Consider the following 24,540-nt stretch of genomic DNA (forward strand, 5'->3'; position numbering starts at 1 on the left):
GGCACCAAAAAATATGACAAAAATACTAGATTGAAGCTGGTTGAATGGCTTACATATTGAGTTAATAAAAAGCTTAGCCAATTAAGCCGATTACGATTACGACGTCATACGAAAAGTCTATTTTCAATTTGCTGTCGGTATTGATTGTCCCTAAAACTTTTATAAATGTAAACCTGCCTCGTTGGCCGCCCAGACACAAATTCATAGTGTGTAACATTAATTTAATCGAATGCTTCGATTTCTTACATGACGTCACAAAAAGATCATGATCCTAAGATAATAGGATAAGGTTAAGTTTACTCCTTTTTGAACTGATTTGGAAAAGATTACATATTCAAAACTCTAAATAAAGATTTGACAATTAAATATGATACCAGTTGTAGCAAAAAAATATGACGCATTTTGTGACACATTATGGAATCTGAGATGACACAAAAAGCACATTTTCGGAAAAAATATGACACACTCCTTAAAAAAAAATTGGCAGCCCTGTTGGAACTCCGAATGTGAAGAGTTGGAGAATTCTGAACTGTTGAGGATATGAATGGATTGGATCTGTTAATTTAGAGAGTAATTTAAAAAGTCCTTAATATCTGAGTAAGTTTTATCTTGAACCAGATGTTTGAATATCATGGAGCGTGGATGATTTGTTGAGGGATATTATAACTGATTTTTTTTTTCGACTTTCTGATTAATTTATTAATGTTTATAGTGACGTAGATGTGAGACCCCCATTCAATCAGGCTTACCTGGGCAGTCACTTGTTGAAATACCAAATTAGAGAAAACACAGCTATGCAATTATGTAGATGTATTTTACAGTGGCGTCAACACACGAAATAGAGAGGGAGGGAAAAATATATTTTTAAATTCTATGTTGGATAAAATTTATTTTTATTATTTAAGAATTAACGACGCTTCTTGACTACTATGGTCCCTGCGTCGGCCCTGCAGTGCATTCCTGCAGCGTGATTCGATCTCTGGGTCCCGTATTACCAAGCTAAGGTCAAATCCACTGCGCCACCACAGGACGGATAAAATTTATCCATTTTTTCAAGCCTATGATTCAAAATGTTTTGCTTCCTGTCACTGTTGTAAATACAAACTAGAGGAAACATAGGTATGCAATTACCGAGATGTAATTTATAGTAAATTACTTATGGTTGTTCAACTATTTATTGTACGCATTTCTCGTCAAATTTGACTCTTAGTGCCAATCGAATAAAAAAGACAAAACTAATAATCAACAGTCAGCCAAAAATTTGTGTATAGCCTAAGGCTATATCCAAGCTGTAGGGGAGGTGACTAGAAATTCAATAAATGGACATTTCTGAACGCAATCGACCGTAACGAATTGTGTTGTTCTGGTTTTGAGTTCAAAAGAAGACTCACAGCGAAAAGAAGATGAGCAGCGAAGTCAATATCTCGAAACCATGCACTAGAACGTCCCCCTTCCCCCAAAAAAGAACACAAAAATTTTAATATTGACTGGGCATGGGGGAAAGGGGGCCTATCAGAGGTACACATGTACTCTTGTAGGGTAATAGGGGTAAGATTGCAATTTTAAGTTGTAACTCTATAAAATGCTATGCATATCGAATCTAAAACGAAAATTAAGTTGTGTCTGAATAGTATTTTTGAAAATTTCCCCACTGGAAAATACTAGGCACTTCAACTTTTATTTCAGGCATATATTTCAGATGTTCTGTTCTGGCCTCAGGTAATTTGTCTCAGTTTGCACCCATTTAAAAGGGTTGGCAAATTTTAGCCCATTTTTTGTCAACAACTATGGAATTTCGATTCCAGTTGAAGTCTTATCTTTTCCATTACTGTTTGGTTACTTGCTAGGCCAACAACATTTAATTTCTTCACTAAATTAGAAAGTTCAGCGGTGCCATCAGAACGTTCTGTCGGAAAATCTAAAGGGAGTTATTCACGACCGGGCTGGCAAAGCCGGCTTAGTTTTCCATCTGACATTCACGATTAGCAGAAAGCTGCCGTGTTGTTATCCACACGATTACAAGAATTGGCTAGACCTGGAAAGCGAATTTATGCTGCTAGTGGAAAGTGCATTTGGCAATTAGTTTTTAGCGGTAAATCAAAATATTATGCTCATGACTTTAATAGAACTTCCAACTCATTTTTTTACAAAGAAAAAAGTTTGTATACATTTCATTATATATACGTGCAGAGCCGCACCCGGGATTTTTCTAGGGGGGGGGGGGGGTTAGACAAGGATTATTTTCGGATGGGGCTGTGGCCACAAAAAAACTTCAAAAACCCATCAAAATGTGTTCATATTCATTATTTTACGTTTTTATGATTTGTACCACCTTTTTGGTGAAGTGGGGTTCAATCCCCCCTCTAACCCCACCCCCTGGATACTGCCTTATATGCGTGGGCCAATCAATAACTTCAACAAATGAATATTATTTTTGTAAACGTTCCAAAAACTATGACTGATATCCAATTATTAACGCTAGTTTATTGAGAATAATTGATTATGACAATGGAAGCGTGATCGCTCAAATAACACGTTTTTTTCAGCCGTTATTCGCGTTGATAATCGTTAGCCGGTCTTTTGTGTGAGCTTCACTGTCCTTTGGATATTCGCGAATACCATGCATTTTTTGCTACTGCGATACGGCTTGTCGCGAATAATTCTTAAATTATTGCAGGTTAATACAGCCAATTTATTGCATGGCATTTAAGCTATGTTACAGTTGGAGCATTAGCTCCAAATGTGCTCGAACCAATGTTACCAGACGTCTGTTTTTTTAAGTTGAGCCGCCTTAAAAGCGAAAATGTGCCGAAAGCTCCATTATCTAGTTAAAATGAGCCAAATGAACGATCCCCCCCCCCAAAAAAAACGAGCTGATTTGAAAAATTATGTGTGCAACTTTCTCAAAAAAGCACTAAAATGGCGCGAATGTGTCCCATCTGGCTAATTTAGCTCGAACCACGGCCAATCAAACAGTTCGTGATAACAAACTGGAAGTAAGGAGCAACCTGGCTCAACAGTAACCGAAACTCTAAAAAAGGAGATTTTATACCAGTAGATACATAAGAAAGAATTTACTTTTTATGCTGATTTGAAATATATAAGTTTCATTAAGTTTAATATTACCCATCAAAGGTTATGAGCCTGACAAAATTTGCCTTATTTTCGAAAAAAGAGGGAAACACCCCCTAAAAGTCATATAATATTAATGAAAATCACACCATCAGATTCAGCGTATCAGAAAATCTTTTTGTAGAGGTTTCAACTCCTATCCGACAAAATGTGGAATTTTGTATTTTTCGTAAGAAGAAACGCGTGTTTTCTTTCCAGGGATGATCGTATTGACCCAGAGGTCCTAGAATATCAGGATAGGGCTTGATAGGACGTAAATTAAAAGTTCTAGTGCCTATTTTAAGTGACCAAAAAATTGGAGGGCAACAAGGCCCCCTCCCATGCCCCTTTTTCTCAAAATCGTCCGATCAAAATTTTGAGATAGCCATTTCGTTCAGCATAGTTGAAAGGTCAAATAACTATGCCTGTGGAGATATCATGACTCCCCACAATCCCTGAGAAAAAGTCTTTAAGTTGGAAAATTTGCTCATTGTTTACATGTAGTATTTGTTATTGGGAAGTGTGCATACATTCTTCGGGTGAAGGGACGAATTTCCTACTGGTGAAATTTTCCACCGGGATAATGTTAAGCGGGGAGGGAAGATTTCAGGGGGTGAATTTTTCAAGGAAAATTTTATACCAGAGGAATTTGCCAGAATTATATATGAAATTCTTCTTATGTCTTGCTTTCTGTTTGCTGATTCAATTTTACCCGTGGAGAAAATAAGAGTTGGTGTCCTGGGTAAATTTTCACCAGGATTGAACTGCCTAGAGAATAAATCCATGGGAAGGAGGGATTTTTCCGTGGAGGTGTAGCCAGATTTTCTGGCATTATTTAAAAAAAACGATCAGAAACTAGGTAAAAAAAAGTTTTTTTCAACTTAAAGTAAGGAGCAACATTAAAACTTAAAACGTACAGAAATTATTATGTATATAAATGGGTTGCTCCTCCTTAACACCTTTCTCTTAACGCTAAAGTTTGAATTTGTTCCTTATTCTTTAAGAACAACTCCTGAAACACTGTTTTCTTTTAATTTGAACAAAAGTAGCTTTTTGGAAGTGCTAAAAATCTTTAGCGTAAAGAGCGAAGTGTTGAGGATCCGCCCTTGGCGCCGATTCTTTGCTTTCCCTATGTATATGTCCACTGCTATTTAGCAAAACATAATATGTAAATTGCTAGCTCCATTTTTATCGACCCATTCCATAGCGTGGATGCGTGACCTACACGACACAATTATTATGTCTTTGAGTTATTTATGTTAGAGCAATTTACCTTACTAAATTAAGACGTTTTAGCAGCTTGCCAAAAAATTGAGAAAAAGTCATTCAGAACATGAGACTGGCAACTGGCCAGGTCTATCACTACAGTATCAAAATAGTTGCTATTAGCTTAATATCCTAGCCCTCTGGATATTATATGTTGTTACTACTTCTAATATTTAGCAAGGCTAACTAACATTTTATCATAAGATATGCTTTTTTAGATTCACTTAGTCTTCTTTAAATAATACCGAAATAAAAAAAAAAAAAACTTGTAGTAGAAAGTATACCGAATCTTAGGGTACTGTGAATTAATGTACGTCTAGTTTGTTTGGTCTAATCTGTCTATTCTAGTCTGTCTAGTCTAGTCTGTTTCCTCTGGTCTACTGATACCAATTTTATACAAGTAATATCAACGCTTTAAAATTCGGAACAGAAACAATGTGTAGGCTACTAAGAGATGTATCTTCCTGTAATGTTAATGATGAAACAGGATCCTTGTAATTCTATCGCATAAAAAAAAAAAAAAAAAAAAAAAAAAAAAAAAAAAAAAAATCAAAAATACAAAATTGAGTATTATTTTTGCTGTAGTCTCCTGGTCACTTCCCCATTCCTATTATATCACCCTGGAAGTTTCAACTCTCTCCCCCCATGTTGTTTTCTGGATATTGCAGATTTACCATTTTGATAACCGGGTACGCGTAGTGTCTTTGGATTTGCGTCGCTAGTCCACCGGTAATAAATTCTAGTCTCTTTCTTTCAATTACTCATTAACAGTTTAATCGCAGTAGCTTATAGTGCCAAAATGTTTATGCAGATTGGAGGAAAAAATTTTGCGTCTTCTCCTCCTCTTCCCCCTCTCAAAGAAACATTTGAAAGTACACTTATCCCACTAGCATCTTAAAACCTTCAACTAGATCTACAAAAACGTCCTGGTATATTGAATATGCGCTATTTTGATATAATGACAGCACAGAGGGTCTTTTGATCTATCTCGCTACTTAGATATGAATGGATTTTAAGTCATATGGGAACCTACAGGGGCATACATTGGCATGGGGGATGGGGATGGGGTCATTTACCCCCTATATTTGTTTTCCCCTCTAGATTGGGAAAAATCTCTTTTTGAGGTGTTTCTATTAAATGATATCTTTTTTTTGGTATTCTGTCGAATAAAAACCAAAAAAAAAACAGCAATGAACTAGACACCCCAGATTTTGACAAATAAATTCCTCCTCCCAGTAAATTTTCGTGAGTAGACACCACTGGCAACTTGTAGTGCTAAAACGTTCGGGTTATTCGGAAACAGACATGTTTAAACTCCCACCTCCAGCATGAATTTTGCAGTTCCCATGCCCGCTCTTTCTGTCCCAAATACTACCTGACAGTTTCCAGTCTATCCTCCCCTGGCCATTCTCGAAATATTATAGGCATCTTCTTTTGATAACCAGGATGCCTATGTTGTCTTTGGATTTATTATTTATGTCTGTTCCTTCCACCCAAGTCAAAGTTCGAAGTCTACTTGGCCCTCCAACACTCATGAGAGTTTCAACTTGATCCCCTAAGATACTGTCGGTTTTTCTGCATTCAAAACCACGAAGATTTAAAATAAATAAGAGAAAAAACGCGTTTATCTAAATGGCACCCTAGGGGATGCTCTGCCTGAAGACAAGAGCTCTCTCCGCCCTAGCCAGGCCGCTGCATACCGCCTGCAAAAATTTGGAAATAATTGCTTGCCTCTCCAGGATAAACATTGCATCAAAGGCGTAATTTGCTATGGGGCAGGGGAGCAACTGCCTCCTCCACAGTCCAATTTGCCTCCCTTCAAACCCCAGTTTGCTCCCCAGCTGAAATTTTGTTTCTGCAAAAAAATCTTATTAAAACTAATATAATCCTGCATAATCAAGCGTCCAGAGAAACAGGTTAGTTTTATTTAGTAGTAAATAAAAAAAAAACAAGTTTTTTTAACTGCAAGTAAGGAGTGACATTAAAACTTGAAACGAACAGAAATTATTCCATATATGAAAGAAGTTATTGTTTTAAAAAGTAGAGTTGTGAGAAAATGTCAAACTTTAGCGTCAAGAGCGGGCCGTTGAGGAGGGGACAACCGCTTTAATATACGAAATAATTTCCGTTCGTTTTAAGTTTTAATATTGCTCCGTACTTGCAGTTAAAAAAAACTTGTTTGTTTTTATTTAATTCAAATAAGGCACCTTCTTTTCTTTTGTCTTTTTTTCCGAAGCTTGCTTGGTAAACTCTAGATATCGAAAAGTAGGTCACTACTCAGGTTAGGGCCTTTAGATACGCCAATGCTTATATGCGTAAAATATATTTTCAGCAACGCCTTATTTTATTTAGATTGCAAACAAAAAAATACTGATAAAAATAATTGAAAACAGGACAAAACGAAATATAAAAATATTTACTTTTGTATTTATTTTTATTTTTGTATTTGCCAATACAAAATAATCTTAAGGTTAAAAGTACTAAACAAGATTAGAAACATACAGGCTTGTCTCTGCGCTTTTCGAAAACTTACTTGTTTTTTTGTTTTTTTTTAAGAAGCCTCGGATACTCTCTTTTGTAGACAGCTTCCAATACAGATGTCGGGGTCAAAATGCAAGGGTTAACTAGAAGAAAATCAGTTTAAAGGATGAATTGCTGTATATTTGAAAGTATGCTTGTTTATACACAATCTTAAAGGCGATGATATTATCTTTTACTCACAACCAGTCAAGAATAATAAAAAATAATGTAAAGTGAAGTTATTGACCTGAAATTAGCACTCAAATAAGATTGATATACATATTACATCTTTTTCTCTAGCAAAGGAGCTACATTTGAAAGTAAAACATAATTAGAAAAGAAACTTAAGACACAATCATTGCTGTTGGGGTAGTTTTTGTTTTTATATTGGAAGACCAAAAAAAAGGAAAACAGATAGACATAGAAAAGGGAAGGTTGAAAGGAAGATAAAAAGCAAGAACAGGGAAAGAGAATGAATGAATGAATGAATGAGTTATAATGAATGAATGATAATACTTTATTATCAAGCAAACTCTCACAACATAAAAATTTGCCAAACATCTTACTTTGTGTCAGGTAGCCTACATTTTATATACAAGAACACAAGTACATAAGTACAATATAAAACAAAAAGCGTTGAACCCAACTGGGCTGTCAAATAAAAATGAGTACAATGAATAAAATAAACAAAATGAGTGCAAAAGTACAGAAAAATAAGTACATTAGTAAAATGTAAGTAACATGAGTAAAAATAAAATATATATTACGTAAATAATATAAATGGAATGAATAAAAATGAAGATATAAGTACAACATAAGTAAAAACATAAGTACATTATAAAACATACGGCGATGAGCCCAACTGGCCTGTAAAATAAAAATGAAACAAACAAACTAACACATTAACAATAAACATGACACATTAACAAAATACATCAATTTTTTGTTTGTTTATGATTACAACAAACGCTGGCACAAAACTCTTTCTGTAACGCTCACTCCTTGCATTAATACAATTTAGAACAGGGATATTCTTGTGCTTTTGATCAGGACCAACGGGGCTTTGGAGGGCAACAAGGGGTTGAAAGTATACATTGAAAGCGTGGGTTACGACGCAAATTATTTCCGAAATTGTTTCCGAAAACGTAGAAGCCCTTATGGCAGTCAAGCGACAGAACAGTAGAAAGGGTAGAAAATAGAATAGGCTCTGGCATATACGAAAAAAAATGATCTCTGGAGGGAAAAGCCAAACTATCCTTCTAACCACCAACGATGGAAACAAGTCAACATCTCAGCTAAAACACTAATCGTGTCTTGGCATAAATTCAAATTACTTGTGGCACAAGATGCTAAGGTTCCCAGTGCCGATTGGTGTACAGGGGAATGTGGTAAAAATCCAAGCGAAACATGACCACACTTTTTCTGGGCTTCATTCCCTGGGATAGTCGTATGAATTATAGACGTCGATATCGAATGAAGGCTAGGATCAGATAAAAGGCTCAAAGATAAATGCTGGTGGAGGGGGGTAGACTTTTATTCCAATACAGGGTTAGAATAGAGAATATGGCTAAAGAGTAAAGATTCGAAGGGGATATGTAGTGACAGGAACTGGGAGAGAGTATCACCCGTGAACCCTTGTTTGGAAAGGCTATGCCTCGGAAAGGGTCATATCTAAGCCAGAACAAGGTTTTATTTGATTTCAATACATCGTAAGAATAGGAAACAGAGCTGCAGAGGAAAGGTTCGGAGTGGATATTTAGGGACTGAAACTGGGAAAAAAATTTGTTAGTTATTCATAACAGTGATTTATTGCGACATTTGATTATTGATTGTAGTGTGATTGTTACATTTTTTTTTTAATTATTCTTAATTTTGATTTTGTTCAACCCAACTACTGACACTTTTTTTTCTAATTTGGTGTACAGGGCTTTTTAGACTAAAAATGTGTTGAAAATTATCGAAAAAAGGAAAATTCCATGATTTTGTAAGCAATTTTAAATACTACTGTAAAGAAAGTCCAAGAATAATAATAATTATAGCTAGGTAAATGGATATAGCAAGCTTATCACAAAATCGTTTGTTTTTAAAACAAATATTCTCCTTAATCATCTCCAAAAGTTTTTTCTAGCCAACAAGTGACATCTTTAGAGTCTTTAGCTCCTCAGTGGTAACTGAAAATTTTCGCTTAAGTGATAATCTATTCTTATAGCCATGAGAAAATACCGTGAATATTATTGAAATTAATGAAAAATTGTTATCTGTAATATTTACTTTACGTGAAATCAAGGGAATTTCTTTTTAAGATAAATAATTTATTTAAACATCATGAAATTAGTAATATTGTCAGTCAAGCTCCAGTTCCTTTTGTGATTAAAATCCAGAAATGGCCCTTCTGAAGGTCTTGCTGGGATTTATATGTCTTGGTTTTGCCTTAAGTAAATATAGCTTAATTATGGTTATTTTTTCCGTAGTAAACCTGAAAGAAGAGCATATTAAAATATGTGCATTAGGGAGTATTTATTCAGTTTTAGTAGAAGTCCTAAATTTAAATTGCCAATAACAGGTTTGTCAGTTAAACTGATTGGTTAAGAACTGATTGGTTTTGACTGTAAATGTTTGACTATAAATTTCCTGGCGTTTGTTCTAATTCCTAACAGATTCAGGTAATTTGACTAACTGATCCCTTTATTTTCATTTCAATGTATTGTTTATAAATTGAAGATGTAATTTTGCCCTTTTTCTTTTGCTGTATGTATGGAATAAACGCAGTCAGGCCGAACCTAGGAAAAAAACAAGGGATGTTTACTTACAAATTATAATTTTCCCAAATTCCATAAGAGATAACCCATCATATCCCCTTTGTTCACTTTTGATGAACACAAATCTTTGCAAAAGTGGCTTTTTAGCTTTGGAATATGCAATTTGAATATTTCCCAAATTTTCGCTTGAAAGTTTCAACTTAATACCCATTTTCGTTCCTGAGACATCGCAAATACGCCTTTATGACAATCTTGAATGCTTTTGATTTAATTCAATGTCTCCAACAAAATTCTTTGAAAGTTCACGTATCATTTTTTGCTGTTCCTTAAATATTACGTATGTACTCTTTTGACAATCTCTATACACATAAGACATTTTGACTTAGTTTCAAAACTTTCTCAACTTTCCTTGAAAGTTAAATTGAATTTCCAAATCTGTTCCTGAGATTTTATATCTATGCTATTTTGACAATCTAGATGCATTTAACCCCTTTTTATTAAATTCAATAGCGGTAGTAGTAGCAACTGCAGTAACAGTAGTAGCCCTGGGAGTTTCAACTTAGTACCCTGAGCTGTTTGAGAGACATTGCTGATGTGCCCTTTTGACATCCTGCATGCATATAGTGCTTTTCGATTTAGTTTCATATTTTAACGTACTTCCACTGAAAATATTTGTTCAATAGTAAACTTCCGAAATGTTAATTCAATTTTTTCTATCCTTATATCTTTTTATTCAGGTATTCCCGATCCTTTGACCAATCCCGAATATCGCGTCGACTGTCAACCAGAAGGAGTAGCCGACGCTACTATCTGTTTAGAGCGAGGGTGTGTGTATGATGAAATATATGATGCACCAGGTACACCTTGGTGCTTCTTTCCTGTTGATTACGGCTATAGACTTACTGGAACACCAAACGTAAACGACAAAGGAATTGTATTTAATCTAGTCAGAAACTCTGTTCCTTCCTTATTTGGAAATGAATGGCAATCAATTACTCTTGAAGTTCAATACCAAACAGATGACAGATTAAGAGTCAAGGTAGGTGGCATTTTGTTTTGCAGAGCTTCATTTTTTAATGGCAAAGGACTGCTCTTTACTTACAATTTCGACTATAAAAAAGTCGGGAGTGGAACGTTTCTAATGAGAGGCAGTAAGTAATGCTTCTTTCTCTCAACCCTGTTGCTTCAATTCAATTTTACTATTTATAAGAAAAAAGTTTACTCAAAGATGATAACTATCCTTGATTTACTATAGCCTTTAAAATATACTTAGAGGTTTTGGACTGGGTGTTAAATTTCAAATTATATTTTAGTGCATTTAGTGCATTTATATTTTAATGAACTAATAAGAATTAGTTGATTTAGTGCGTTATACAGATGAATCGACTCGAACAGTTTGAAAAAAATCCTCTGTGCCTAGATTCTCTGATAAACACAACGCTAGGTGAAGATGACAAAGAACAGAGTGAATTATTGGTAGATATTATATCATGCAGATATGTAAGTGAGTGCTCGAAAAAGGTAAATAAGTCGGACTTAAGGGCTGGTCACTTAAATTGTCAGTCATTACAGACAGCATGTGATTAAATATCTGAAGTTGTTAGTAGAAATAATCAATTTGTTGTTCTAGCGCTGACAGAAACCTTCCTTACAGAGAGTATGGATAAGAAAATACTTGATATTACAGGTTTCTCGTTAGAAGTATTAAACCGTGAAAAGCTAAGGAAAGGTGGTCTAGCGTATTATGTGCGACAAGGAGTTGATTATTCGCTAATACCTGATTTTTATATTCGAGTTGAAGGAATATTTGAGTCATTCTGTCTCAAGGTAAAATTAAATCATCAGGAAATTCTAATGGTGTTGGTATATCATAGCCCGTCAGGTGATACGGAAATATTTATGGATGAACTAGAAAAGCTTTTGTCAAAGTTGAGGCGTCATCAGTACCCGGTAATAATGCTTGGGGATTTTAATATGGATCTACTATCGTTAAAAAATAACAAACTCTCTTATTTCTTCAAAACTGTATGTCATAAGGTTTACCTGCTTATAGTCCGAATACCCACAAGGGTAACTCCAACGTCCGCGACTCTGATTGATAATATATTTGTATCTCACCAAAATATTGCTAGAAAGCTCGTAGAAGTGCTATTATTTGAAACATCAGATCATTTTGCTACTTTCGCTGATGTAGTGACGGATAAAAGTAAGATACAGTCAGAACCGAATTACAGGCTTAATCGGCGAGATGAATCAGAAAAAAATATTGCAGATCTGGTACTAAGCTTAAATTGTATTCAGTGGGAAAATGTTTTTCGAGCCCACGTTGATTCAGATTCAGCATATTCGGCATTTATTGATTTAATTACTAGCAGTTATAATGACCACTGTCCTGTGTTGAAGGAGCCAAAGCGTAAGCATTTGCCCAGAAAACCATGGATGACACGGGGACTTCTCGTTTCTGTTATTCTCGTTTTCTATTTTGAAATCATTATTACGATGAGATGTTGATGTTTTTTCTTATGTTTTTGCACTGTCCCAGCCTTACGAGCTCTGCTCTCTGTTGGGGCATAATATTGTTTGTGTATTTTTTGAGTTGAATAAAGAAAAAGTTGAAGTTGAAAGTTGAAGTTAACTACCGCAAAACTCTTTATAAACAATATTTAAATGATCCGTCTGAAGAGAATTTTCACCAGTTTAAAGAATATAGAAATAAGTTAAACCAGCTGAAAAGAAATGCAAAGGAAATATATTTTCAAAGGAGTTGTAAAAATGCAAATGGGAACCCCAGGAAAACCTGGCAAATAATTAATTCGGTCATTGATCCAAATAAATCAGAAAAAATACATCATACAAAAAAACTAGTAAGTGAAAAAGAATCAATAAGATCACCGGAAGAAATTTCAAGTCTTCTTGGTTCATTTTTTGTAAATGTGGGACAAAAAATAAAAGATAATCTGTCGAATACAAAATCAAAAAGAAAACTAATGACACAGGTAACACCTCCAAAACTAAAGAAACAAGAGACAATGGCAGAAATGCAAATATTTCCGTCTGTGCGATGCAAAATGCAAAAAAAAAATGCATTTGTGAAATTAAAGGGACAAGGTCAACGGACCTAGATGGGTTTTCTTTGCAATTAATACGAAAATTACAACCAGCAATCATTGAGCCTCTTACGGTCCTTATAAACAGAAGCCTTGACGAAGGTATTTTCCCTACTAAACTAAAAGAATCCAAATTTATTCCACTTTTTAAAGGAGGAGATACAACAGCATTTGATAACTATCGACCAATTAGCTTACTTCCAATTTTTTTGAAAATATATCAAAAGCTTGTTGCAAAAAGACTATATGAATACTTTGAAGCTAATAAAATTCTTTCTGATAAACAATATGGATTTCGGAAAAACAGATCCACTGAACTCGCAATTATGGTCTTATAATGAATATAAAATCGGCGCAAAGATTATGGTGTATATTCTATGGTGATTTTTCTAGATTTAACAAAAGCTTTTGATTGCGTTGATTTTGACATCCTTCTTGAAACATTAGAAGGATATGGGATAAAGTCGACGGTTCTTGAATGGATTCGGTCATATTTAACAAATAGACGTTGTAAAATACTTGCTAATGGTATCTTATCAGATTCATTCGATGTAACTTGTGGGGTGCCCCAGGGATCAGTTCTTGGACCATTACTTTTTTTAATTTATGTGAATGAACTTTCGGCTGATATCCCCTTTGCATATATAATAAATTTTGCGGACGACACAGTACTATTTCTAACACATAAAAACCGTGAACAACTAATTACAAACGCTGAAGTTTGCCTCCAGGCAGCAACCGAATTCTTTGAAGAGTGGTTGCTTTCCCTTAATACAAAAAAGACGAAGTATATCATTTTTAAACATGGAAATGACCCAGTTTACGATAGCAAGATAAATACGGCAGACCAAGAAAAAATTGAAAGAGTTGACCACATTAAATAATTAGGTATAATAATTGATGAAAAGCTGGATTGGACAATCCACAGCTGTCAAGAGCTGTTGGTATTCTCCATAGACTGAAATTTATTTTTCCCCATAAAATGTTACTGATCCCATATTTTAGTCTATTCCACTCATATCTTTTATATGGAATAAGCATTTGGGCTTCAAATTATAAGTCGGAATGGAAGCAAGTTCAAATTCTTCAGAATAAAGCTATACGTGCAATTTGCAAGCTTGAGCCTCGTCAGAGTGTGAAGGCGTTTTTAATAAGACTTAAGATAATAAATGTGGCTCGACTTTGAGAAAAAAAGATTACCGAAACTTTATATAAAGTAAGCACAAATACCGCACCTGAGTCGTTTATGTCAGTTTTTCGAAGGAATGATGAAATTCACCAACATGATACTCGGCATGCATCGCAACTAGTTACAGAAACGAGACGTCTCACGTCATCTGGTTTTTCAATTAGATTTATCGGACCGAAAATATGGAATTATTTGCCAAATACTTTGAGAAATGCTAATAGCCTACCAGAGTTCAAAAGTAAGATTAAAAGCTTCTTAATGGAAAACATTGAATTATATCCTAATTTCTTTTACCGATAGTTCTCTATGTTTTGTTTTATTAATTTACGTTTGTTTTCTTTTCTTTTCCCTTCTTCTTCTTTTCTCTTCTTGCCTTATATTCTATTCTTGATGATTGAATGAATACTGTTACCCGTTACGGGCAGTGCTCTCTTAGGGTGTAGTTAGTTTATAGTGTGTGATTTGTTTTTTTTTTGTTAATAAACGAATTGAATTGAATTGAATTGATAACCAATGTTATGTTATGTTATGTTATGTTATGATAACCAAAAGGAGTTCCTCGAACACACTCCTGTTTCTGCTAAGAGGAATAAGGCTGACACCCCCTGTACCTTCTAAAGACCAGAATGGCACTTTACTGAAAACAATTCCTATTTCGAGCTGTTTTTTTTCATAATTAATTAAAAAAACTTTTTGAAAAATAAGTCATTTAAAGAAAGTAAAGGCCATATTAAACTTAAGATCAGAAGAAGTAGAAACCAACAATAACTCAAACTAAAAAAAAAACAGAAATTCCTACTAAAGAATAGATGAAACCCAAAACGAGCAGACATTAAATAAACAATCATACTAAAATATACAACAGGTACTAATATAAATAAATAAATAAAAAAAAACTTTTAAAGAATAAATGAAACCCAAAACGAACCGAAATCAAATAAACAATCATATCAAACAAACATACAATAGGTACTAGTATAAATGAATAAATAACGGGTAAATCTTAAATTGAATATGCAAATCAAGCCTAAATCGAACAAAATTATTTTGCTATTAAATTTAAATGAAAGAGAAACCCAAAACGAACAGAAATCAAATAAGCACTCATAGTGAACAAACATACAATAGGTAGCAATAAAAATGAATAAACAAATCTTAAAACGAGTGAAACTTAAATTGAATATACAAAACAAGCTTGAAACGAACTAAAATAACTACAAAGAAGAATTTGGATATTGCCACCTTCTCTCACCGTAAAAGTATAAAACCTACTTTTTCATTGGCACTTTACTGAGAACTATATGTGTTTGAACAGTCTTGGAAAGTACAAATAAAATCAATCTGAACATTTGATTCATAATTATAATAACTCTTCAAAGATCTCGTGTTTGATATTTAATTTCACTGTAATTTTATTTTCAATGCTGAAATAACTGGAAAAGAAAATATTTGTAATATAATTCGTTTTCAGTGAACTGCCAGTGACGCAGTAGTCTCTAGACTTTTACAGTTAGGGAACTGGACAGTATCGAAACTCCTATCTGTAGTGAAACAATTTTTGTCTTAAACAACCTTGGAAAGAACCAATAAAATTCAAATGAATATTTAATGTGTAATGATATTAATTGCTGAAAGCTCATCAGTTCAAAATTTACTGTACAGTAATTTTTATGTTTATCTTCAATGTTGTAATAAGTAAAAAAAAAAATTGTAGTATAATTCGTATTCACTAGAGCGCCTATGATGCAGTAGGTTTTAGACTTTTACCGTGGGAGAATGAGGTAATACCCAAGCACTTGTTTGTAATGGTTTTTATGGCACTTGGTATTAACCAAGTGACATATAGCAATCGCAAATTCTGTCGGTCTGTCGGTTCGGTTTTGCTACTTTAGGCACTTCCAAGTCAGCTAGGACGATGAAATTTGGCAAGCGTATCAGGGACCGGACCAAATTAAATTATAAATAGTCATTGTCCCGATTTGACCATCTGGGGGGGGGAGTGGGGGGCCGGTTACTTCTGAAAAATTAGAAAAATGAAGTATTTTTAACTCACGAATTGGTGATCGGATCTCAATGAAATCTGATGTTTAGAAGGATATCGTGTCTTAGAGCTCTTATTTTAAATCCCGACCGGATCTGATTACATTGGGGGGAATTTGGGAGGGGGAAACCTAAAACTTGGAAAACACTTAGAGTGGAGGGATCGGGATGAAACTTGGTGGGAAAAATAAACACAAGTCCTAGATACATGATTGACATAAACGGAATGGATCCGCTCTCCTTGGGGTAGTTGGGGGGGGGGGGGGGGTATTTCTGAAAAATTAGAAAAAATGAGGTATTTTTAACTTACGAACGGGTGATGGGATCTCAATGAAATTTGATATTTAGAAGTATATCGTGTCTGAGAGATCTTATTTTAAATCCCGACCGGATCTGGTGACACTGGGGGGGAGCTGGGAGGGGGAAACCTAAAACTTGGAAAACACTTAGAGTGGAGGGATCGGGATGAAACTTGGTTGGAAAAATAAGCACAAGTCCTAGATACATGATTGACATAACCAGAACGGATCCGCTCTCTTTGGGGTAGTTGGGAAAGGGGTTAATTCTGAAAAATTAGAAAAAATGAGTATTTTTAACTTACGAACGGGAGATCGGATCTCAATGAAATTTGATATTTAAAAGGATATCATGTCTCAAAGCCCTTATTTTAAATCCTGACCAGATCTGGTGACATTGGGGAATGTTTGGGGTGGGGAACCTAAAATCATGGAAAACACTTAGATTGGAGGGATTGGAGGGATTGGGATGAAACTTGGTTTGAAAAATAAGCAGAAGTCCTACATACGTGATTTACATAATTGGAACGGATCCACTCTATTGGGGGGGGGGGTTAATTCTGAAAAATAAGAAAAAATTAAGGGCTCTTCAATGTTGTAATAAGTAAAAAAAAAAATTTGTAGTATAATTCGTATTCACTAGAGCGCCTATGATGCAGTAGGTTTTAGACTTTTACCGTGGGAGAATGAGGTTAATACCCAAGCGCTTGTTTGTAATGGTTTTTATGGCACTTGGTATTAACCAAGTGACATATAGCAATCGCAAATTCTGTCGGTCTGTCGGTCCGGTTTTGCTACTTTAGGCACTTCCAGGTAAGCTAGGACGATGAAATTTGGCAAGCGTATCAGGGACCGGACCAGATTAAATTAGAAATAGTCATTTTCCCGATTTGACCATCTGGGGGGGAGTGGAGGGCCGGTTAATTCTGAAAAATTAGAAAAATGAGGTATTTTTAACTCACGAATTGGTGATCGGATCTCAATGAAATCTGATGTTTAGAAGGATATCGTGTCTTAGAGCTCTTATTTTAAATCCCGACCGGATCTGATGACATTGGGGGGAATTTGGGAGGGGGAAACCTAAAACTTGGAAAACACTTAGAGTGGAGGGATCGGGATGAAACTTGGTGGAAAAAATAAACACAAGTCCTAGATACATGATTGACATAAACGGAATGGATCTGCTCTCCTTGGGGTAGTTGGGGGGGTATTTCTGAAAAATTAGAAAAAATGAGGTATTTTTAACTTACGAACGGGTGATGGGATCTCAATGAAATTTGATATTTAGAAGTATATTGTGTCTGAGAGATCTTATTTTAAATCCCGACCGGATCTGGTGACATCGGGGGCGGGGGGAGTTGGGAGGGGGAAACCTAAAACTTGGAAAACACTTAGAGTGGAGGGATCGGGATGAAACTTGGTTGGAAAAATAAGCACAAGTCCTAGATACATGATTGACATAAACGGAATGGATCCGCTCTCCTTGGGGTAGTTGGGGGGGGGTATTTCTGAAAAATTAGAAAAAATGAGGTATTTTTAACTTACGAACGGGTGATGGGATCTCAATGAAATTTGATATTTAGAAGTATATCGTGTCTGAGAGATCTTATTTTAAATCCCGACCGGATCTGGTGACACTGGGGGGGAGCTGGGAGGGGGAAACCTAAAACTTGGAAAACACTTAGAGTGGAGGGATCGGGATGAAACTTGGTTGGAAAAATAAGCACAAGTCCTAGATACATGATTGACATAACCAGAACGGATCCGCTCTCTTTGGGGTAGTTGGGAAAGGGGTTAATTCTGAAAAATTAGAAAAAATGAGTATTTTTAACTTACGAACGGGAGATCGGATCTCAATGAAATTTGATATTTAAAAGGATATCATGTCTCAAAGCCCTTATTTTAAATCCTGACCAGATCTGGTGACATTGGGGAATGTTTGGGGTGGGGAACCTAAAATCATGGAAAACACTTAGATTGGAGGGATTGGGATGAAACTTGGTTTGAAAAATAAGCAGAAGTCCTACATACGTGATTTACATAATTGGAACGGATCCACTCTATTGGGGGGGGGGTTAATTCTGAAAAATAAGAAAAAATTAAGGGCTCTTCAATGTTGTAATAAGTAAAAAAAAAAATTTGTAGTATAATTCGTATTCACTAGAGCGCCTATGATGCAGTAGGTTTTAGACTTTTACCGTGGGAGAATGAGGTAATACCCAAGCGCTTGTTTGTAATGGTTTTTATGGCACTTGGTATTAACCAAGTGACATATAGCAATCGCAAGTTCTGTCGGTCTGTCGGTCCGGTTTTGCTACTTTAGGCACTTCCAGGTAAGCTAGGACGATGAAATTTGGCAAGCGTATCAGGGACCGGACCAGATTAAATTAGAAATAGTCATTTTCCCGATTTGACCATCTGGGGGGGAGTGGAGGGCCGGTTAATTCTGAAAAATTAGAAAAATGAGGTATTTTTAACTCACGAACGGGTGATCGGATCTCAATGAAATCTGATGTTTAGAAGGATATTGTGTCTTAGAGCTCTTATTTTAAATCCCGACCGGATCTGATTACATTGGGGGGAATTTGGGAGGGGGAAACCTAAAACTTGGAAAACACTTAGAGTGGAGGGATCGGGATGAAACTTGGTGGAAAAAATAAACACAAGTCCTAGATACATGATTGACATAAACGGAATGGATCTGCTCTCCTTGGGGTAGTTGGGGGGGTATTTCTGAAAAATTAGAAAAAATGAGGTATTTTTAACTTACGAACGGGTGATGGGATCTCAATGAAATTTGATATTTAGAAGTATATCGTGTCTGAGAGATCTTATTTTAAATCCCGACCGGATCTGGTGACATTGGGGGGGGGGAGTTGGGAGGGGGAAACCTAAAACTTGGAAAACACTTAGAGTGGAGGGATCGGGATGAAACTTGGTTGGAAAAATAAGCACAAGTCCTAGATACATGATTGACATAACCAGAACGGATCCGCTCTCTTTGGGGTAGTTGGGGGAGGGGTTAATTCTGAAAAATTAGAAAAAATGAGTATTTTTAACTTACGAACGGGAGATCGGATCTCAATGAAATTTGATATTTAGAAGAATATCATGTCTCAAAGCCCTTATTTTAAATCCTGACCAGATCTGGTGACATTGGGGGATGTTTGGGGTGGGGAACCTAAAATCATGGAAAACGCTTAGATTGGAGGGATTGGGATGAAACTTGGTTTGAAAAATAAGCAGAAGTCCTACATACGTGATTTACATAATTGGAATGGATTCGCTCTATTGGGGGGGGGGGGGTTAATTCTGAAAAGCAAGAAAAAATTACGTATTTCTAACTTACGAAGGAGTGATTGGATCTTCATGAAACTTCATATTTAGAAGGACCTCGTAACTCAGATCTCTTATTTTAAATCTCAACCGGATCAAGCGTAATTGGGGGGGCAGTTGGGGGGACCGGAAATCTTAGAAAATACTTAAAGCGGTGAGATCAGGATGAAGCTGGATGGGAAGAATAGAAACCCGTCTAAGATACGTGACTGACATAACAGGACCGGATCTGCTCTCTTTGGTGGAATTGGGGGGGGGGGGTAATTTTGAAAATTGAGGTATTTGTAACTTACGAAAGGGTGACCAGATTTTAATGAAATTTGATATTTAAAAGGATCTTGTGCTTTAAAGTTCTAATTTTAAATTCCGACCAGATCCTGTGATATTGGGGGGAGTTGGAGGGGAAAACCAGAATTCTTGGGAAACGTGAAAATTGGGGTATTTTTATCTTACGAATAGATGATTGGATCTTAATGAAATTGATTTTTAGAAGGAATTCATGTCTCAGAGCTCTTATTTCAAATCCCGACCAGATCTTTTGACATTGGGGGGAGTTGGAGGAAAAACACTTGGAGTGGAGGAATCGGGATGAAGCTTGGTGGATAGAATAAACAAATGTACTTGCTACGTGATTGACAGAATCGTACTGGATTCGCTCTCTTTGGAGGAGTTGGGGGGAGGGGTTCAGTGATTTGGCGAGTTTGGTGCTTCTGGACGTGCTAGGACGATGAAAATTGGTAGGCGTGTCAGGGAGCTGCACAATTTGACTTGATAAAGTCGTTTTCCCAGATTCAACCATCTGGGGGGCTAAAGGGAGAGGAATAATTAGAAAAAATTAGGTATTTATAACTTACGAGTGGGTGATCGGATCTTAATGAATTTTGATATTTAGAACGACATCGTGACTCAGAGCTCTTATTTTAAATCTTGACCGGTATTAAGCCTCTTATTTTCCTTTTAAATCAATCTATTGATTCATAGAATTTTGTTAGAGCTCATACCATATGATCTCTTGGCTCTTAGCTCTTCTCGCCTCGTCACAAGTGCCATATGAGCTCTTAGCTCTTGTTGTTCGTTTGAAGCTGGGTTTGCATATTCACTTTAAGATTCACTCGTTTTAAAATTCATTTATTGAGCTATATTAGTACCTAATAAATGTTTATTTTGTTATGATTGGTTATTTGGGTTCCATTTATACTTCAATAGCAAAATATTTTTGTTCACCTTAAGCTTTATCTGCGTATTCAAACTGAGCTTTAATAGTTTTAAGATTTATCTATTTATTTATGTTAGTACTTGTTGTGCGTTTTTTCTGCTATGATCGTATATTTAATTTCTGCTCGTTTTGGGTTTCATTTATTCTTTAGTAGTAATTTCTGGTCGTTTTGAGTTTGAGTTGTTGTAGGTGTCTATTTGTTCTGATCTTAAGTTTAATATGGTCTTTACTTTTCTTTGAAAAACTTCTTTTTCAGAAATTTTCTTTTAATTAATTTCAGGTCAATTTTCATTAGAATCGACTAGTTGTGGGGATCAAGCATTAGCTAATTGTAGAAAAGCCAAGACAGGTAGTCTAATTGAGTGAGAGGCTAAATCCCCCCCCCCCTTATTAGCATTGTACAAAAATGATGTTAGTTGATTTTTTAATAGATATGTCTATCTATTATCCGTCCATGCCATATTCCGTCCATATTATTCGTCATTCCTAGGGCAGTAGAACTAAGGTATATAGTCACAGAGCTAAGATAGTCATAGAACATATATTTTTCCAACTGTTTGGTTAAATGGCACGGGTAAATGGCCAAAGTTCTAAGTTTTTGAATAGAATGATTTAAAATGATTTTTGAATAGATATCGTTATTTTTGGGGGGAGGAGTTTTGCAACATTTGCCCCTGGCTCTTGGGGATTGTGTTGACCCAATACTTTTTGTTATCTTGTTTTTTAACTTATTTTGAAAAAAATATATCTAAAAAAATTGATATGATGCATTCTGAGAAAAGCGGGCAGAGGAGGAGGATTAGTTGCTCTCCAGTCCTTTTTGACTTTTAAAAAGGAATTAGAACCACCAATTCCCAATCGAAAGAATCCTGTCTGAAGTTTGCGCTACATCCCCTTCAATAAAAACCTTATTTGCCCAAGGGACATAATTTACAACACTTGCCCTCGGGTTCTTGAGGGTTGTACAAACCTTGAATTCCTGTCGGATGCATTTGGGGAAAAATAGTATAAAGGGGGAGGGCTAGTTATCATCCTATCACTTTTGACTCTTAAGAGAGAACTAACACCTTCCATTTCTAATCATTTGAGTTCCCTCCAAAGCTTACATGACCACCTCTTCCATCAAAACTTTGTATGCCCCCCTCAATAATTAGTCACAACCCTTTTCCCAGGCTGTGGGGGACTAAGCTGACCCCAGAGTGTTTTGTTATCTGAGCATTGGACTATTTCAAACAAAGCGGCTATCTCAAAATTTCGATTAATTTTTTTTTAGGATAAGAAATTGGGGAAGGAGGCCGTCATCCCTGAAGTTTTGTTATTTGATATACGAACTCTTTTTGACAAAATAACTTTCTTAAGAATTTATCAGATACGTTTGAGAAAAAAAGACGTGAGGGGGGAAAACCTAGTGGTCTTCCGATCACTTTTGACTTAAAAATGTAAAAGGAACTTTCAATTTTTAATCGTTTGAGTCCCCTCTGTAGCTTACAAGATCTCCTCTATGATAGAAACCGAAGTTGCAACCCTTCCCCTAGGCTCTGGGGGGTTATGTTGACCCAAAAGTTTTTATTTGATTGTTAGGCTATTTCGAAGAAAATGCATAATTTTGATCGGATATATTTGGAGAAAAGGATAGGTGGAGGGAGGGGAGAAGATGCCCTCCAATCACTTTTGAATCTTAAAAAAAGAAATATAACTTTTAATCTTTAATCAAATAAACCATTTTTAAGGTTTATATGACCACCCCTTCCATAAAAACCTTACATGCCCCTGCAACATCTACTCCTAGCTCTGTGGGGTCGTGTCAAACTCCATTTTTAACAAAATGACTATCTCAAAATTTTTATCGGGTGCTTTGGAAGAAAAAAGGGCTTAGGTGGGGCTAGTTGCCCTCCGATCTCTTTTTACTCTTAAGAAGGGATCTAGAACTTTCAATTTCCAATGAAATGAGTCCCATCTAAAGTTTACACGAGCACCCCTTCCATAAAAATCATATATGTCCACCTGGCATATTTTACAACGCTTGCTTCCAGGCTCTGGGTTTTTTTTTACCTTAGAGTTTTAGATATATGATCTTAGACGTATTTTCAACAAAATGGCTATCTCAAAATTTTTATTCGACGTATTTTGGTAAGAAAGGGCAAGGGAGGGTCCTAGTTTCCCTCCGATTACTTTTACTCTTTAAAAAGGCACTAAAATTTCCATTTTTCAATTGAATGAGCCCCCTCCAAAGCTTATGTAATCATCCCTTCCATATGAAGTGCCTGTTGGAAAAAATAATAAATAATATTAAAACATTGAATCGTTATGGCCTTTACTATGGGCAACGCTATAGCGTTGCCTCTGATGTGTTTTTTGAAAAAAAAATGGCTTTTTACAAAAAAATAAACAAAATCACAATCATAGCTGAGATTACTGAAAAAAATGAATGCTGATTGAGAAATTAATATATGTATGGATATCCTTTTTGAAGGTCTCAATAATTTTGGATTTATTGAAGTTATTAAAGAGAAAGTACTTAAAAAGTATTTTGTTTAATACATGGTTAAATTTTGCATAGCTTATGCTTCCTTATTTTTTATTAACTAGATATCAGACGGCCAGCCTAGATGGGAGGTTCCAATTGCAATAGATAATCCTTCAGAAGTACCTGCCAATCCTCTTTATGAGGTCAGTCACACGGCAGGATCAACATTTTCATTCCAAGTGGTAAGAAAATCTACTGGAACAGTCATGTAAGTTTGTTTATTTTTGTTTTTGACCATAACTGTATACATTTTCTTATTAAAAACAGCTCGATAATTTATTCCAGAACTTTACACACTAACATTTTGGCCCGATAAAACAATCTACATAGGACACGACTAGAAAATTCTTTTAGAGCCTTATTTTTGGCAAAACATTTTTCATGTGAAATATGTCACGCTCACATGCAGTTAAAGAACAACTTACATAATTTTTTCCAGAGATGATCATTTTGTTTTTAGTATCTATGACAGCTTAAGACTTATAAGAGATAACAAAAGACTCAGATAACAGTGACAAGATGACAATGAATCACCTTAAATTGCAAAAGAAAATACTCTGCAACGAAATTTTCGGCTAGATAACAAATCAAAATTACAACAGAATAATGGAACGTGTTATGCTATTGTCATTCAAAAACAAAGTACGTGAGATTAATATTGATATTGTCAATTGTCTCCCAGAAGAATAAAAAATCCTTTGAAATTTACGTTTCTGTGAAGGGTAAACATGAAGGAGATATTCAAATCACGCTATAATTTTTTAGATTCAATTTCAATTGCTGATTTCCACCCTATGACTTAAAATTGAAGAATATCACGGTAACTAAATTAATACGTAATTGAAATACTTGAGACGGTATGCCCAATGGAACTTGTCAGGTTTATACTGGATCATATTACAATGTAGTTAAAGAAGAAACATAGCCACTGGGAGAAATCTAGAAAAGATTTTTTTATCTAAGAAGGTTTGTGAAATTGCACAAAATGAATGAATCCAAACAGCTGACACAAAAGGCAAGGAAAAGATGCTGCTTCTACGACTACTACTGATAGCTCACTGTGGCACCAAGCCACCTCAGGCCAATACTGCTGCACAGGCTCTTCCTCCACCACGATCTATTCAAAGCCTCCCTCTTTACACTCTACGAGGAAGTTCTCATTTCTTTTAAATC

The 24,540-nt window shown here is 35.5% G+C and overlaps 1 protein-coding gene across 1 annotated transcript in view; it reads left to right on the forward strand.

Annotated features, from left to right (window-relative positions):
- The window catches only part of LOC136037533 (sucrase-isomaltase, intestinal-like), a 215,458-nt gene that overhangs the window by 93,882 nt on the left and 97,036 nt on the right, over window positions 1–24,540 (forward strand). Inside the window, exons 21-22 of the mRNA XM_065720255.1 lie at window positions 10,394–10,695; window positions 23,430–23,575. Of these exons, the coding sequence (XP_065576327.1) occupies window positions 10,394–10,695; window positions 23,430–23,575 (448 nt within the window). The remainder of the gene's footprint in view (window positions 1–10,393; window positions 10,696–23,429; window positions 23,576–24,540) is intronic.

This window comes from Artemia franciscana, chromosome 17, assembly GCF_032884065.1.
Source record: "Artemia franciscana chromosome 17, ASM3288406v1, whole genome shotgun sequence".
In the NCBI taxonomy this organism is placed as follows: domain Eukaryota; kingdom Metazoa; phylum Arthropoda; class Branchiopoda; order Anostraca; family Artemiidae; genus Artemia; species Artemia franciscana.